General features: G+C 43.2%; 1 protein-coding gene across 2 annotated transcripts in view; it reads left to right on the top strand.

The window, feature by feature from the left end:
- LOC138584987 (bromo adjacent homology domain-containing 1 protein-like) overlaps positions 1-16,972 on the top strand; it is a 28,707-nt gene extending 11,735 nt beyond the window's left edge. Inside the window, exons 1-7 of one of the 2 annotated variants that reach the window (XM_069657196.1) lie at positions 2,554-2,624; positions 8,851-10,650; positions 11,286-11,644; positions 11,865-12,024; positions 12,204-12,283; positions 14,872-14,963; positions 15,328-16,972. In XM_069657196.1, coding sequence (XP_069513297.1) covers positions 8,871-10,650; positions 11,286-11,644; positions 11,865-12,024; positions 12,204-12,283; positions 14,872-14,963; positions 15,328-15,517 — 2,661 coding nt within the window. In that variant the 5' untranslated portion in view covers positions 2,554-2,624; positions 8,851-8,870 and the 3' untranslated portion in view covers positions 15,518-16,972. Of the gene's footprint in view, positions 1-2,553; positions 2,625-8,850; positions 10,651-11,285; positions 11,645-11,864; positions 12,025-12,203; positions 12,284-14,871; positions 14,964-15,327 lie in introns of those variants that run through there. The other variant, XM_069657195.1, reaches the window with a different exon arrangement.
- Positions 16,973-18,829: the final 1,857 nt, after the last annotated feature.

Here is an 18,829-nt window from a genome sequence, read left to right as displayed (position 1 = left end):
ACTTGTCCTCTCTTAATCAATATTATAACAGAATTTTGGAGATTTTAGAGCAGGTGATCTCCATATAACTCAGAATCTCCATATATATAGTTTATTAAGATGATGATGTTAAACCTTTGAGGCACATTGGCTAGCCTAAGTTGGTGGCTAGTTAGCCTGTAAGAGGTATACAGACCTGAGTTAGAAGTGAGTTTTATGTTGGTTTTCTTTCCTCTGCATCTCATAACTCTATTTCAACTAAACTTGTTATAGATTCAACAATAGTAGCTGCAACAAGTGTAAAAATGATCAGACTTACACCAGCTACAACTCTAAACGCGATGAAATGTAAATAGGTACTTAATCTTTGATGCTTAAGTAGCTACATTTAAGTTATGTGATGTGCCAGACTCTCAATTTTGTCAGTTGAATCCGATTTGGCTGTTTAATTTACCATATTCACACAGCGGACATTTTCCTCTGACGACATTCTAAAGGTGGGAAGCTCAAACGCTGTTATGGTGTAGAACTGTTTTGTTCCAGGTTGTATGTCGAATGAAAATCAGGAATCTGACCTTGTTTTTATTCACTGCTTCTCAAATGATCAGCAGCTGAAAAGACAATTGAAAGGGAAAATCTGGAAGGAAATCTGGGAATATTTCAAGTTAAAACATATTTGATAACTCGTTAGCTAGGGTCAGACGACAGCTTTCATTAGCATTCAGCCACTAACTAGCTAACATTACCATTGATCAACCATGAAAAAGGTTTGTCAGATATTGTACATTTATAGGACTGTCAAAGAGGAACTCACCAGCAGCACGTTATAACTGCATTACAGCTGGCCGCAGTGTTATTATGCTGGATGGGAGGCTTTGACTGTTTGATCCTTTTTTCAGTTTAGTGGAGTCTCATGTTTTACCTTTAAGACTCGTGTTTATCAGAGTTTTCCATGAGTGTTGGCCCAGCAGTCGGTCAGACATGTAAACATTTTCACAGTAGACCACTGGACTGCCTTTTAACTGTTTCAAGTCACACCAGCCCCACTTTACGACGGAGTATTAGGGCCACATTAAAGTAGTATTAAGAGAATAAAGTCGTTATTTTATTAGAATAAAGTCGTAATTTTAGACTGTTGTTAGCCTAAATATTAGAAATATCAGAAGAGCAGCAGCCACCTGCACTTAAATGAGGACCGTGTGAGGTATAACTTCACAGTAAACACCTTGTGAAATTATGCTTGTAATGATAGCACCGAAGGCTTAACGCAATTTGAGCCGGAGCTGTATTTATTGAACACACCCGGTAGCATGGAAGCATTACATAGCATGTACCTTGCAAGAACATGCGAGATCTCCTACCTTGTAACGTACAAGCACACTAAACATCTATATATCAATACATTGGTATAGGTTTCGCAAATACGAAATGCTTCATCCTTAGGAACATCAGCACCACTTTGTCATAACTATCAGGACTCTGAAAAGTGATTTTATTTGAAAATTTTAGCGTGGGCAACTCGCTGCTCCTCTGATACTACCCTTCAAAATAAGATACAGGCTAACCATAGCCTAAAATTATGACTTTATTCTCGTAATATCATGACTTTACTCTTGAAATCTTCTCTAATCATTTAGCTGTGTGAAGTATTTCAGTTAGCTAGTGAGCTAAAGTTAGCAACAGCCCAGCTAAAAGCCCCTCAAGCCCCACCGAAGAGTGTTGAAGAATCACTGCTTTTTTAGAGGGAAATTGCTTTATTCAGCGTTTTGTACTTGATCTGTTGTCTAATTGGTTCTTCTTTCCAACCAATGTTAGTTATGGAGAGTTTGTCCACTATATGGAATCTGTTAGACGATGAATGTTACAAAATGAAGGCAACATATTCAAATATAATTTGTAAAGAAATTGTGTTTAATGATTTCAACCCTTTTAAAGCTCATTGGATAACCTTACATGGGCAGTCAGTTGGGGTATGAAGTTCAAAGTGAGTTAAATGTTGATTTACTGTCCTTTCATCTCATATCCTCTCAACTTTGTGAAATAGGAAGAATTTAAAAAGTAAATGTCACGTGCACCACATGGGACACTGTTGACGTCGTTTTAAAAGCCTCCCTTCGTGTTCACCTTTCACATTCTCGAGACGTGTTTTAACGGTCTGGTGGTTGGCTGGTCGTGGTTTAGTCACGACAAATGACAGGGTGAGGCTGTCTGTCGTCGTTGTGGGGGGGCAGTAACATCCATCGAGCATGATGTAGCTCTGTGTGTTAATATACTGTCACTCACTAAGTTCCCTCACATACTGCAAATATTTAGTTTCTTATCTCCCCCTTCACAATAAACAGCTGTTTGTCCGTCATTGGAGGACGAGGGTGTCAAACGAACCGGGTCCGTGTGGCAATTGGTGCAGATTAAGTTTTCTGCAAATCGGTTGAAGCCCAACCAGGAAGAGCACACACACACACACACACGCACACACATCTCGCAGGCAGCGCCACCGACCGTCCTCTCTCCACTCCTCCCCAGCTCTCCCAGTTACGGAGCTCTGCCATCGCACCAGTCCGGCGGCTTCTCCTCCCCCCCTTTTCTCCCCGCAGATTTTGCTCGACGGTTCCCGGCTCGTGCAGGAGGAAGCGTGTCCGCGAGCCGTAAGTTACCGCCTCTCATTTTTTTTGTTGCTATTTCGCCCTAAATGTTTGAAGTTGTTCCGACTGGCCAGCCGTCCAAAAGAGGAGCGCAGAGCCCATTTTTCGCTTCGTGCACCAGAAGCGATACACGCACACACATATACAGACACACACACACACACATACACACACACATACACGGGGCTGCTGCTGCTATACGAGCCAGATCCTCCCAGGTCTCAGCTGTAAGGACCGGGATCCGAGCAGCCGCCGTGTCGGTAACAGGGAATCCGGTCTGAAAACGCAAACAGGAGGGGGTGACTGCCCTTTATTTTGCTTGGTGTGTATGTATGTGTGTATTCGGGTACCCTCCACCTCCCCCTCCTCTCTCCAGCCCATATTTAGAGCCTGGCTGGCTACTTCAGATGGGCAAGCTACGTCAAGCAGTTCTGTATCACATCCTACTGTATCCTCCTGTATACATGCATACACGCATGTAGTGTGCCTGTGTGCCTGTTTGCTGAGCTTCCTCGTCATGTCAGCGGATGAAGCTGAAGGCTGCGGTGTAAGTCTTTGAAGAAAACAACAGAAAACAGTGACCTGATGTTTCAGATTCTTGTAGTCTTTTCCTGATAAACGCCTCGTGCTGTATCCGCAGCTCTGACATGGAAAATGTAAAATAAGAGCCTTTCAATCTGACCCGAAAGGGCTACCTTAGCCAGGTGGTTATTTATTTTTGATGTGTGTGTGTGCGTCGGTGTTGTGGCTCCTCTTGAAAGTTGAAAGGAGAAACATTTGAAAAGCGAGTGGATGAGGTGATTACAGGTGTAATAATGTGTGACAGCAGCAGATGAGTCGTTAATGGTTGTAGCATGAACAGCTAGAGTTAGCATGTGTGGAGCAGAGCTGGAGATGTTTTCTGCAGGTGTGTTGCTTGTTGCTTATTAGCTTGTGACACCTTAAAATGAAGCTAATTGCATGCGTGGGAGCCAGTATGATAAGTTTTGGCTGAAAAGTTGTCATAAGTTGTGAGCAGTTTCACAAAAAAAGGGCTCTCTTCTTCTCCGATTTGTCTCATACGAAGAATCTAAGTGGCTCGAAGGGTTATTCAGAATTTCTCTAGAAAGATTGTCAAATTAGGGACTGTATCAGAAAGAGTTGAAAAGGGAGGGGGGTCAGAAAGTGGGGAGGTTTTGTAAATATTTTTGAATAGTGTTCAAGGGAAGATAGTCTGCCATGTGTTTGTAGAAAGGGGATTTAAAAATCTTTTGTTTAGAGTTCATTTGTTCTGCTGCAAAATATAGTCTATACACAGTGCTGAAATTTTCAACTACTCTATTTCAGAATAGAGATTAGCTGAATTATAATTATATTGTCATGTTTACATGACATATAATTATTATTTTATGGCAATCCATGGAGTTCAAATAATAACTCTGATAGGAACCATGTATAGAACTTCATATAATCCCCCTTTTTTGCATAGTTAAATCATTAATATTGGGTTTATTACACATTATAGTGAAGGTGTAAACAATTTATGAATGTCTTGTTACTTGTCGGTTAATCAATGCTTGATAACACCGTTTAACAAAGTTTTAACCATGCTTTAGTAGTCATAAATTGTTTTTAACCTGCTTTATGTGCTATAACACACTGTAAAACATATAGATATCCAATATTTTTTTATTGATATCAGACCATTCTAAACCCTTAACTACAAGGGATATTTTGCCCTGAAAAAGGGCCCCAAAGTAAAGTGGAAGTAACATTTTTCGCAGGCAAGGTCATAAAGACAAATTATTATACATGTCTGCTTAAAAATATGTTGTATATTCATTAACTGCTATTTAAAGTTAAGGATAATTAATATGTGTACTTGAAGTTGTCAAACAAGGCATTAACAAACTCTTACCAATGTTTACAGCCACATAATAACATGTTATAACTCATTAACTCCATGTTCATATATGTTTAAAGAAGCTAAATAAAGAGTTACTGATAACTTTTCCATAACAGATTTTGGTCTCTCATACATCTTAAATGTATCTTGGGACTGACTGAGAGGTCCAGACCAATAAAAAGGGACCCACCAGGCTAATGTGGCCTGTTATTATACATGTACGTTAAAGTAATCCTCTGTGTTTCAAGAGATTGCTTATCATTGTGAGGCGATCTGATCTCTTACCTTGATATTGTTGACATTTGGTGTTTTGTCTGCTGTGTTGGATTTTACTTTCTAATATATATTGTGTTATAAAAATGTATAGCATCCTTATGGTTGCGTTCTGAGGCAAGCATATGAACTTTAGTGGTGTTGAAACATTTGTGCTTTAGCTGCACCTGCAGGTTCACAGTATAGAGAAAGATTAATGGAGTCTGCAGATATTTATTGAATTTTTGTGTCTTTTTTGTGTGCGTCCTGACTGTGTAAAATTATTATTTAAACCCACCTGAGCTGCTGTTGCACACACACACAGCCTCCAGAGTCGTGCAGGTCTTATGATAAGAAAAGAAGTATCACAGTGTACCTGGTGTTTGATGCTCTGAAAGGAGCTCATGATCTGTTTTCTAACCAATTAGAGACGGAGCGCGGGGGTCATTGATCTTCCCGTAAAATGTGAGATTACTTCCTGAGGATAACCAGGCCTCGCTGTGTTTAAAGAGCCAAATTGCCGTTTGGCCCGATTGCTGCCCCGAGAGATAATATCTCGCAGGTTATTCCCTCCAGTGTTTCCCCACCTACACTTCTCAGCAGAGACCAACAAACTGCCGGTGGAAAAATGTCTGTGGTTTAAAAAAGTCCTGATTAAAGCTCAGTGTTAATGGTTAGATGTGACCACAGATACAGGGGAAGAATTGGACAAGTTTTTGTTGATTTTAGAGTTTAATATGAAAAGAAACGCCTCTGAATTTTTTAGGTTCAAAGTACGTCGTTCAGGCATTGAATTTCAATCTCAGTCGGCGAGGTCACACCGCATAAGGATTACATCTTGTCCGCCCTGTAACAGGACGGCTAACTCCAGGTTGTGCCTCCAAAAGATGGAGGGATGACACCGTATCTGTTCCTAAACTTCTTGAACTTATTTCTTTCAGGACATTAAAACTTGTCGTTGCAAAAAAATCATTTTAAAAGTGTTTTCTGGGGTAAAGGATTATAAAGGACTTGTATTAAACGCTGTTATCTTTAAACTAACCCTGGGGCTAAATCCTGATTAGCTAATGCCAGGATCAATCTTGGACCATCTTGCCGCACAAGCCCAGTCAGATTGGAACGAACAAAATCAAGCATGTCGGCCTTTGACTATAAATTAGTCATAAACGTAGGGTCCAAAATCTACAGCCTGAATGTGTTAACACTTGAGATATCTGTATCAGCTTGGAGGCCTCTGAGTGCCTCACACAGCCGTGCTAGTCTGAACAGATGCCCCGGCCTGTAACTCTTTCAGTGCAGAATGAATTGGCAAACACTATAAAGCTGACTACGATAAGACCTGGGAGGACTTCTGCTGATAAGCTAATAGCTGTGTGATAACTGCGATATAAAGGTTATTTAGGGAAATGTTAAAATTCATGAAGTCTCTCTCCACTGTTAAACACGAAGAGGATAGAGAGGGAGGCTATAAATATTTATGTCGATAGACTTTAAAGGGTAAGTACACCCTCAAATTCTGCAAGAACCCTCTCCAAGCATTTTTAAAACTGCTTTGAGAGAGAGAGGCATGGCTGTAGGAGGAATGGGCTCATGACGACAAACTGTGTGACACGGTGAAGGCTGCATGACCATCGCTCAGTGGCACATCCAGTGACGTAGAGCGTAGTTAGAGCTCTCTGTCCCCGTTGCAAAGGTTGTCCATCAATTCTGGACACTGTCCTCTGGCTTCTTGTTTTGATGAAGTCAGGTGACGTCATATGAAGAGTGCAAAGTCCGCTTTCACTGGGGAGGCTGTTGGGTGCGATAGAAGGGCCCAACATACACAGGAATTTCCTCCAGATAAGAAGGGTTCGATTCCCATGTAAAACATGAAACAAATATTTAATGTAGACTTCTATTAGAATGGAGACTTCTTTTTAAGTATGTACGTTAGTATTTATGAACGCCATGATCTTCTTCATAAACCACATGTGGTTTATGTTTTTTACATCCAAAAGTGATACAATGTGAAATGTTTCTCAGCAAGCCTTATTTTGACCACTTACGGGTCCAGTGAGTAACAATGAATATTTGTGTATTGGTGGTAGACGGTAGCTCAGTCTGTAGAGACTTACCTTGGAAACCGGGTGCCGGTTCAAGTCCTGCTGTGTACCAATCATGGAAGGGGGGCAGGTAGTTGGAGAGGTGCCAGTTCCTTAAGCAAGGCACCGAATCCCCCAACTGGTCGGGGCGCATGTCCATGTCCAGCCCACTCACTCTGACATCTCTCCATTCATGCATATCAATAGAGTCCTGTTTGTGCATGAATGTATTTCGGGCCTATGTGTGTGTAGCATGTTTGTACTACTGTTTGTACTGTCGCACCTGTCACTGGGTGGGATATGTTGAGGATGTGAGCAACTTTGACAAGGGACAAATTGTGATGGTTAGACGACTGGGTCAGAGCATGTCCAAAGCTGCAGCTCTTGTGGGGTGTTCCCGGGTCTGCAGCAGTCAGGACCGACCAGAAGTGGTCCAAGGAGGGAAAACCCGGTGAACCTGGGGCGTAGGCTCCGTGATGCGTACATGTAGAAGTTAATTTTGATATGAATTTTCTTTAAACCCTTATTAAAATCATATGCTAACAAGAATCTATGATTATACAGTATATAGAGTGAAAAAAATCTACTGTCTGGTTCCTCTTTAAGGGGAAACAGCATTAACTGCAGCGATTGCAGCTTATAAAGGTAGGCAATGTTAGAGGACAAGAAGCCGTTTTGAGTTGGAAATGAACCCTCTATCCAGTTTACAAAAGGAAAGTTGAATGATGGAAAATGAATAATTGTATTTGCTGCAGGGAGTTTTCTTCTCTCTGTGGTGCAGATTCCACTGGATGTTCAGTTTTTTTTTTTTACCCATCTCATTATACAGACAACAAATCTTTATGACCCCAGGTCCTGCATTAAAATACACTGCATGGTCGTGTTCGGACATTAGTTAAAAAGCAGTTTCTTAAACCTCTAAATGAGAAATTCTTTGCTTGTTAATGTTGTAATTTCACAAAGCGCTTAGGGAGTGTTTTTACAAATAAGCTGAAGCTAATTGTGTGTTGCTTATTGAATAAAACAGTTTAACAATGAGCTCAGGGAGTGTTTACAGCATGTTGTGTCAGAGATGTATGCATGTCATTCCCTCTCCCTGCATAATATGGATGTCTGACAATGATTTCTCCTGCTCTAAAGATGCTTTTAGCTGCTTATTTGTCATATTATTTTTGTCAGCCGAGCCATATTTAAATTTCTTTCAAACTACACATTCAGACTAAACAATTGGCCTTAACTAGCTGCTGTTTACATGCTTTGTGCACAGTAGGTGATAAGGCAAAGAGTGCAGTGAATGAATGACAGAGTGCATCGTTTTTTCTCTTCTACATTAAAACACACACGCGCACACACACACGCACACACAAACCAGATGCAATGACAGGATCTCAAACAGACGCACAATAGCTGGAGCTCACCGTATGATCAACTCAGTTCAAAACCATTCAGCTGAATTTACTCATCATTAAGCTTCTTTATGTGCTCATCAGATGTTGCTGTGTTTAACTCCAAACTGAAGGCTTATGTAAGGCAGTCAATACCTCTGATATGCTTCTATTTTGTTGGCTCTCGCTTGCTTTCATTTTCATTGTGCTGCACTACTCCACACACAACAAAAGCCCTTCCAGTTCCCTCTAGTTTATGGTAATGAAGATTTAGAATAATGTTTATGGTTCCTTCTTTGTCCATAATACACGTTTTAACAAGTCCTTGAGTGTCTGCCCTGACCATCAATCCTGTTCTGATCAGGCATCATGGACCAAACGTTGTTTCCTCTGGATGTTCTGTGTGATTATGAATTATGATTATGTGATTTTGTTAAGAAACAAAAGTTGATGAAAGAAAATGTTCAGTGTGTTAAGAGTTGAACCAACTCTCTATGGAGGCAATTAAAAGCTTTGTTAGTAACTAACTTGCTTCTTCTTCTTCTTGTTCTGTTGATAGTGAACATTGTAAGCCCACGGTGAAACTAGGACAACTGTAGTTTTTACCACTTGTCTCTTATCTCTAGGCCCCGTGGAGAAGCATGTGATGACTCACGCAAGGCAGAAGGGTTCCCTCAGGCAGGGTGACAGCAGTGCTGAGTGGTGGGACAACTGCCCTCTTTGGCCACATGGTGGCGCCATGGATGACGCCTTGCCTGAGCGCTTGCTGCGATTCGGGAGGACGAAGAAGATAAGTGAGATCATCAAAAAGAAGAAGAAACACCCGGACAAACACCCGGACAAGAGGATGAATGACAAGAGAGGGAGGACAGAAAAATCAGATCAGAACAGAAAACATGACCGGCGGCATGACAAGAAACGGGACAGGAAGTCGTATCCTTTGCGGGGGAGGGCTGGGGTGTCAGATGGTGAGGGGCTCAGCTGCCACGTCCTCCTTACCCGATTGGAGGAGAGCATCCGTGAACAGGAGAGTTCTGAAAAGAAGGAGCAAAAGGATGCACGCCGGCATTCATCTCTCAAACCCAAGCCTAAAAAGGGGAAAAGAGCTGAAAGAAAAGAGGAAAAGTCTTTACCAAAAACCAAATCGAAGTCAAACCGCACAACTCACAGGGAGTTTATTCATGTCCTACAACCTCGAAAGCGCAGACTGGCCTCTCTCAACGCTGAGGCTGTCAACAGTCTACTGCTTGAAAGAGCGACCGACCCTCAGCCAGCAGCCAAACAGGCCCGGAGACAGGAAGAGCCATCGAATGGAGGGACGTCCCTGGAAGGAGACCCAACCAGGAGCTGTGTCTCTGGAGGTCTGAAGGCTTCAAGAGGAAACGTTAGCAAAGCCTCATCGTCTCACAAACTTGAACCGTGCCAAAGCTCTAAGAAGGTCAAGAAGGCCAAAGCCAAACGAAAAGAGATTTGGGGGATGAGTCAGGAGATTCTGCATGCCCCTACGCCAAGACGCTTGGCGGGACTCAATGCCGCAGCCCTGCTGAAGTTAACCAGCTCGTCGGCCACCAGTAAACAGAGAGTAAAGGCAGCACCCACTGCTACTGTTACGTCAGACTCCAAGACTCCTGCTGCGACATCAACCCCAAAACAACAGGTTCGAGTCAAACACAAGGGACACTCTCAAAAACAGAAAGGAAAGAAGGTCTCACCCCTGCACAGTGGCTGCACAACCTGCAAGAACAAGGCGGACTTTGAGCCCAAAGTGGAGTGGGATACCGGCAGCTGCACCCATCGACTGACCAAACCGGGCTACCAGTCGCGCAGCATGCTAGCTTACCCGCTAAAGCAAGTGAAGGAAGAGCAAATGGAGACTGAACTGAGCCCGTACTACTGCTGCCCCCCTGAGGGCTCAGTGGAATACTGCCACCGCCTGGCCTTCTTTCTGGGCCAGCAGCCCTACGGAGAGTCCGACGATCAGCCACTAAACTCATCCATGACCCCTGTGAAGCGCGAGTGCCTCGTAACCTCCCCGTCCCTGACACATTCCCATCCGCACACGGCTCTGACCCTCAGTTCCCATCCATGCCTCTGCACCGCCGACCATTGCTTCTCCAGCTACTACGTCCACATCGCCCACCCGACACACACTGGAACGACGTCAGCAGGCCTGGCCCCTCGACCTCTGAACTATTCCCCCTCCAGTCTGTGCCCTAATCGGACGACTGGCTCCAAGCTACTGGATCCCCGGGTGTCCCACGGCTCGGGGCTACCCCACCCCGCCTACTGCAACTCGGTGGCTTCGCCGTGTTACGGTGACTCCTGTGGGATCAGTGGATACACCTACAGAGCCATGCCTCCTGTCACCAGCAGGGGGTGCTCTTTCAGCACAGGATGCACTGGATGCACGCACACCATCAAAACAGGTGAGTGGAACAGGGAGATAGGTCATCCCTCGCATCCCTAGCGAGTTAATTTCTTTGATCTCACAACATGTTTGTTGTGTTTTTAATCAAATAAACCTTTATCTTAATTTTCTGCTTTGATCAAGTTATTGCTAACAAAACTACAGGGTCCTTTGTTGTTAAAATTGTGCCTCAAGCTAGTTGTGTGGCCCTACAAGTGTGAACCCTTATGTTTTTTGTTGTCTCTTTTGTTGTCTTTGGTGCTTTGAATGCGTCCTAAGCCTGAGGCTGTGGCTAGATATACTCCTTGATCAGGAGATTACATGTCGTGTTTTCTGGAACAGTTGTGTTAAGTGTAGTTGGACTGATAACCAAGATAAAGAAGCAGGTTGTTTTTTAAAGCTAATTTTATGGTTGAACCATACAATTTGTTTTTTTAGATTTATGTAAATTCAGCTAAACAGAGGCAACTGAAAATGCTAACTAAAGTTGCTAACATTAGCTTCCTTTAGCGACTGATCATAGCAGGAAAGGAGGCTGTAGCAGAGTGTGTTGCGCTGATCAGAAGTGAAGACGTAGGAGGAAAAGAGAGTTCAGCATTTTTGCTTTCTTGCTGTGTTGGTTAAAAGTTTAATTTTGACTCTTTACTCTTCCAGAGGATTACTCCTCCCCTCAGGGTGAACACAGCCCCTCCCTCCTGGTGTCCCCTTCCATGCCCATGTCCAACTGCCCTCTATCCAGCGTGCCCACTTCCACCCAGACCAAACCCCACCTGCTGACCCCCCTGTCAGGACGGGACCAGCCCCCGGCCAGGCTAAAGCTTGGCAGAGAATGTCCTCAGAGCACCAAACCCTCCAACGGGTCTCTGTCCATGGTCCGCACACGGCTGCCCCAGAAACAGCCGTCGCCCCCGCCGAGCCTCGGCACCACCAAACAAAAGAGGGTCAGCCGCAGACGAGCCACCAACGGCTGGAGGCCTGTTGGGATGCCTTCAGAGAGGGAGGTCTTCATCGCGGTAGGTTATTCGAGTGTTTCTTTCTCTTTTTCCACCCTGCTAGTAGGAATATTAGCCTCCACACTGCTGCCTGGCAGGAAGAAAAAAAACACCAGCTCTTAGGGGAAAGATAATTATGTTTTGACCACACAGCTTCATGTGACAGATTCCTTTTTGTCTTTATAATGAGAATTATATCTGTCCTTGTCGGTGTGTGTTTGTGCTTGTGCGTGTCTGTCAGGGAGAGGATGAGACGGCCTTGCGGCAGTGTTATGAAGGAGTGGAGAGGGACGGTGAAGTGATACATGTCAGAGACACTGTGCTGCTGCGATCGGGCCCCAGGAAGAAATCCCTCCCTTATGTTGCCAAGATATCAGCGCTGTGGGAGGACCCCAAAACAGGTGAAGGAGACGAGGAGCGGGAGAGATGGAGAGATATAGTGGTTTAGGTGCACGGATGGATAAATGAAAGGACATATGGCCAAGATTGTTTACCTGTACCTCTGTGTGTGTGTGTGTGTGTGTGTGTGTGTGTGTGTGTGTGTGTGTGTGTGTGTGTGTGTCCTAATTTGCCTCCCCAGGAGAGCTGATGATGAGTCTTTTCTGGTACTACCGACCTGAGCACACCCAGGGAGGCCGAGATCCCAGTGCACACTGTGAGGTGAGGCTCACATTTAATGTTGTTCACTGGTTAACGAAGTCCTCTCTTAAAAAAACATCACTTGAGGTAAATAAATGTGTGATATAAATGGATATCATCAATGGATGAGTATTTGACTGATCACTAAAAACACAAGAATTACATTATTTCTTTAATGGAAACAACTTTTTTATTAGCACTCTCCCAATTGTGCACCCTGAAGTGTCCTTTATTAAGCAAACAAAAATACATTATGAGATAACTAACCACATGCACACATACAGGCAAAATATATAATGTAACCATAAAGTTTTGCAGTTATCTATCGTCTATAAAAAATGTATTAAAATGTTATTTCATCCTGCCAGTTTCACAATAAAAGATTTTATTATTTTAATTTGACTCAGGCAGTTTAAAAAACAAGTCCTACCAGATTTAGTTTTTATTTCACACTGTCATTTTTTCCCAGTGACTGTTGTCAAACAGGGCAGAGCCAGCGGGACTGACAGTTGCTTTTGTGTGAATGAGCAGACAGTCTTACTCAAATAACTGCATAAAATAAGTGAGACTGATAGAAGAGAGAGAAAGAAAGCAATGCTGCTGGAATAAAATAATATTTACCTGCAGCTATAATATATATTATATTAAATACTTTTATTTTGAAAAGGAAGAAGGATGTGAAACCAAGGATAACAACCTGAGTTTTAACAGTATATTTGATTATTTCAGACATTTGGTTCAACTAAACCCGCGGTTCTCAGCTGGTCTCACCCAATGACGACACATCTCCATCTGCTCCTATTGTACGAAATTGAAGCCAACATAGCCCCTGTGACAGGCGCTGCCATCTTGCGATGGTGACGTCATATTAAGCCAGAGTTGTGCAGTAGAGATCGGCGGCTTAACTTAGCCACTTCTGCTAACCAAAACACGCACTTAACTTACGGAATAAAACTGATCCCGCACGCTGGCGTGTTTAACAGCAGAACAGCTTCTTGTGTCGGTCTGAAGCAGACGTTTACAGATATGTAAACTTCAATGACTGTAGTGATTGTTTTAGTTACGTCTCCTCTCGCCGTTCCTCCTCTACTCTGCTTATCTGGAACAGATCGGCTGCAGGAGCCGTATTTGTCAACAGAGCTGTCAATCATCATCAAATAACTCATTAAAACTAAACTTGTCAGAAAAATGAACACATGGACGTAAATCAGCATGATCAGAACTAACTATAATGACAGAAACCATGTTTGAGAAAGATTTATTTGTCGTGTATTATGATTTTATAGTTTGACTCATGTCCCATCTGTTAACATGGAGGAGGCGGGCTTTATGACCTATACTGCAGCCAGTCAGCAGGGGGTGGCTTCACTTTTAGGGAGCTGTCATGTCATCTATCTTTTTATACAGTCTATGGTCTCGCCACAGGGCCCACCACCACCTCCTTAATGACAAATTGCAACCCAAATTTCTGAAATTTTTCAACTACTTAAATTCATTTAATGAAAAATGGTGCAGTTTCAGACCAAATGAAACATCACACTACGCAACATCACAAAAGACAACAGTGTAATAGTCCCTCTTCCCTCTACAAAAACATGCTAAAAACTGCAACATAAATGCAGCTGCTACTGCTAATGTAACTGTAGCTGGGATCAGTGAATACATGGGGAGTGACTAAACTACACTACTACTGCACACACATCATAGGAAACCCATGTCCTTCAAAATAAAAGCGCAGCATCGACTTTTTGTCGCAACACATCCGCATCCCCCTGAAAACAGCTCCGCGACCCACCAGTTGAGAACCACGGAATTAAACATTTGTACTCATTATATTCAGATGACGACTTAATTTGATTATAGCCGCCTTTGGGTCTTCATGTTCTACCCAGACAAAGCAAACATAGTGACATTGTGTGTGAAGTAGATCCAGGCAATTGTAGTCAAAAAGTTAATTTACTTGAGGATGTTGTGACTTTTTTTTGTCAGTATTGCTTATAAAAATTTCAAGCTGCACCAAGTGAATGATTGTACTAATACAGCCTTATTGTTTAGTATAATAGGTTATTGTGAGATAAATGTGTTTGAATGTGGGAGCAAACTGTTTCCATTTCCATTATATCACATAGTTATTAGTTTTCTATAATAGAAACGTTATAATCATCGTTTATCTGTTCTTGTCGAGCGAGTGATAATGCATAATGAGCTGATATAAATAAGACAATAATGTGCAAGGAGGAGGTGAACAAACTTTCCCTCCACGCTAACATACTGAGATTGTTGCTGCTGTCAGAGACATCATTATCTTTGCCCCAGCAGCCCCGAGACTGTTGATGGTTGGCTCTTCAGTGTAACCACAATGCCAGAGTGAGGATATCTCCGCCACCTCGGCGTGAGCACACAAAGAGTACAAGACGAGAGAGGGTGAACACGGTGAACTCTACTCGTGTTCCTGTTTACTGTTTTTGTGTGTGTAAAAAAAGGTGGGAACGCAAGGAGGCACAATAAACAATTAACGGTTGAAAAGTGTCGTTGTTTCTTCAGCCCTCAGCTGCTTTAGTAGGAGACACTTGTGGTGATGTGACATTGTACACCCACTGTGGTTTCAGAATGAGATCTTCGCCTCTCGGCATCAGGATGAAAATAGTGTGGCCTGCATAGAAGACAGATGCTACGTTCTCCCTCTAGCCCAGTACTGTAGGTGAGTACGCACACGCACACACACACACACACAGGAAAACCCCTCAGCTGTAATCGTTAGCAGAAAGCTTAAAGGTTTGGTGTCGATCCTTTTAATTATCACCTCAGCTTCTGAGAGATGTGGAAGCCTGCGTTTCTGACTTTCCTCTTGCACATCTGTGACAGTGAGACTGTTAATGAATTCAGGGAACGCTACAACATGAATATTTGCTTTGACATTATTTGCAAATTCCTGCTTTTAGTTCAGCTGCTTGTTTCAAGATTAGTCGCACATCATAATATTTGAAATGTACTTGATTTCTCCACCTAAGACGAGGCGCTCATCTTTCTTTTGCCCTCCCCTCTGTGTGTGTGTTTCCGTGTAGATTTTGTGCCTTGGTGAAGCGGCGTGCCGAAGGCGCCTCACCCGGCAGCGCTATTATGGTGCCCTGCCGCCCCGACTTCGCCCCCCCGTCCCACCGCTGTGTGCCCACAGACGTCGACCCCGAGCTGGTGTATCTCTGCCGGCACGTCTACGACTTCCGCTACGGACGCATCCTGAAGAACCTGCAGTAGAGGGAAGAACGGGGCTCGCACCATGAATTAATCGTAATGTAACTCCCCCTCCTGCTTTAAGAGGGGTGCTGAAGGACTGAACACCCATGTCTTTTTCTGCTGGGGACACTTCTGATCAGAGCGGGTCGGGCTGTTTTTTTAAGGGGGAAAGATGAAGCAAAAAGTGTTTGTGACACATTATGAAGCACAGATCCCTTTAGTTAACCGCAGAGGGGGCTACAATGTGAGTCAGAGCACCGATTTTTCCGGGTTTGTAAGCGCGAGGAAGGGAGGAATTCATTCATCAGATTGGAGATTTCAGCTTCCACAACACCCCCTCGCCCCCTTTGCCTGCCAGGAATGCTGAACACCAGACTGAACCGGGCGACTGTCAGCGCGGCGTTTCCCCCGAAGCATCTTAGCACAACAATCATGTTTGTTCCATTTGTAAGCCAATGGCTCAGGAAGGGTCCGGCGCTAAGGTGCTTCCAGGGGGAACACAAGCCTGCACTGTCAGCTCGATGTTAACGCTGCTCAACCAGCCAGGGTGAAGGAGCAGCTAATAGAGAGTGTCGTCTCATTTCTCCTGGTTTGAGTTCGTCTCACTTTGTGTGCGCGTGTGTGTGTGTGGGAGAGCGAGTGTTGTCAGTGTGGATAAATGGATAAACGAGGGTTAGTGTGATGGTTTTTTTAGGAGGCTTTCAGGCAATCAAACCAAACAAGCAGCTTTAGAGGAAGCGGAGCTCTCGTCTCACTGACACTGACAGAAACATTTTCATCTCTTGGGATGCTAAAATACTGTACCTGAACGGGGGTTTGAGACTGATCTTTGATTACCAAACTCCACTTTGGAGCAGGGCTTCTTTAACACAAAATCTGGCTCTTAACTGAATTTATTAGTGAAAACTTCAAACTAACGAACAGGCCTTTAATGGAGGCTTCTTTAAGGGTCCAATGGAGGGAGCCTTTAATGAGATGCTCCTGAGCTGTATGACAGCTTACAAGACGAGGGCCTCCATTCATTGAGTTTTTCTTTCTGTTTTTTCCTTATGTTTTTTACCTTTGCTGATCCCTGTGACTTGCCTTATGACTTGCAGGTAGAGCTCTAGGCAGCTAGTCTCACCACATACAACTACAAAGTGATGGACCAGGTGCACTGTAGTCCCGAGGTAGAGATTTTAATGCCAATCGACTGACCGACAGCTATGATGAACACTGGAGAACATGCACTAGTTTAGAGCTGCAACCGGTGACTATTTTAATTATTGATTTATCTTTTCGTCAGTTAAGGTTGTAACCTCGAAGATCTCAGTTTCGTTTCTTTGGCACCTATGGCGATAAACCTTAATTGCGGGAGCACACTTCCCTGATATCCAGACCTCAACGGTCGGCTCCGGTTGTAACTCTTGATTTTCCTCGCTGACGGTCGCTTTCCTTTTTAGACTGTTTGCTTCATCTGAGCGTCGGATTTGTTTCTTTTTCTTTGGATTTTCACTTATTGTTGAAGTTGTATCTGTAGTCATCCATCTTTTCTTTGTTTGTTCAGCCATAGTAGATTACGGTTTACTCGCAACACTTGCAGAGACCAGAAAAGCAGCCGCTAAGCTCCACCTACTCTCTCTGGCAGACCAACCACTGCTGGGTGATGGTAGACGTGTCACTAACTGGGCGGCACTTCAGATTTTTTTTCAAATCCTCACATTTAAGAAGCTTGTGACAAAATATGTAGTTTCAGATTAAATTACAGTCCATGAACTCATCAGTAAATCCACTTCCTGTTGCAGCTCTACACTGGTTTATAACAAAGTGCAGCTCTTCTTGTCATTGATGCTGCTGCGCTCTAGCTGCCCGCTTTGCATCCTTAAATGTTGTGACTCCTCATAACTGTCTGGTCTATCTGCTTCACACACATTATTTCCCCCCCTCCACACTCTCTTCCTCCTGAAGATAAACCAAAGGATGTCACACACCCCTGAGTCCCCGCCTCCCCCACCCCCCACACTGCTCCTCCTGCTCCTCGCTCCCTTTATTATATTGCACTAATCCATTCCTTAATTACAACAAACGTTTTCATTTCAAGCTAATATCTTACCGGGGGAGCGTATTGTGTGTCTTTTATGTGTGTGTGTGTGTGTGTGTGTGTGTGTGGTAGAGAAGGAAACGGTGAGGGTGTCATGGCTGCTTTCGTCAGTGCAAACTGTATATTTTTATTTGATTTCCCAGTCGAGGAGTTCGGCCAGCGTGTTCGTCATGTGACCTGATGCACAACCTGTCGAGTATATACAGTATATATATTACTAGAGTCATTCCATTTGATTTCTCAATCAGCTCTGACATACTTATATGATATACAGTATATATATGTATGTATCCACACTGTTAATGTGAGTAGAGTAAGAGGCATCTGATGCGCTGTGTGGACAAACGTAGCACCATGTTAGACGTGTTTCTGGATCGGAGGTGGGTGGAGGAGGGAGGGGTGGGGGGTGTTTGATGGTGTTAGTTGAGTTGTGGTGGATTTCAAACCGAACTCATTCATTGCCTTTTAACCTGCAAGTGTTGTACTGTCACTGAGAAAACGAGTCGTGTAGGAGTGTGTGTACCTTTTTAAAAACATAAAGAGTACCCGATTGCTTTCCTCCCCAGCCAAACGCCCCGTTCTTTAACATTTGGATAAAAAAAAAAAACTCTCGAAAGCCATCTTTAACTTTTTCTCTATTCGGGCAACGTGATTCCTGAACCCCAAAACAAAATCAAACCCTGATGATCGGGTGTTTCATTTCTATTAACGCCCACATTATTCAAAGAGGTAATATATATATATATTCTCCTACTTTACAATTTCTCCTTATTAAGAATATTTTATTATGTCGATTTCCTAAGATGGCATATGCAATATATTTTTAGACTTAGTATTTTTGGAAAATGAACTTAACAAATCAAGAAAAAAATATGCATTATTTTTTATTTTATTTCAAATTAGTTTTAAAATCATCACCGTTTAATTGAGATTTGACCAAATGAGCGAAAGAGGAGAATGAAGGGACTCTGTGCCGCCGTCGTAGACAACAGGCGGCGAGAGGCTCTAATGAAGTGTACATATCTGAACCCAGGAAGCACCGGGCACTCTTTAAACGAGCAGACGGCCAATGCACAGTGTAGTATTTTTGCAAGAGCTGTAATAATTATATTTAAAGTAAGAAAAAAATATTTAAATGGAGTAAACGATACGATATATTTCAATTTAACTTATTTGGAAATACTGTGTCTAATTGATTAACTATATCCTGTTTGTTCGTGCTCCAGGATAGAAATGATTTGTGTTTATTTGTA

Source organism: Semicossyphus pulcher, unplaced genomic scaffold, assembly GCF_022749685.1.
Source record: "Semicossyphus pulcher isolate SPU_LCO1_2020_fin unplaced genomic scaffold, fSemPul1.0.p SCAF_11, whole genome shotgun sequence".
NCBI lineage: Eukaryota > Metazoa > Chordata > Actinopteri > Labriformes > Labridae > Semicossyphus > Semicossyphus pulcher.
The sequence above is the reverse complement of the archived record's forward strand: the minus strand, read 5'-3'. Positions and strand labels throughout refer to the sequence as shown.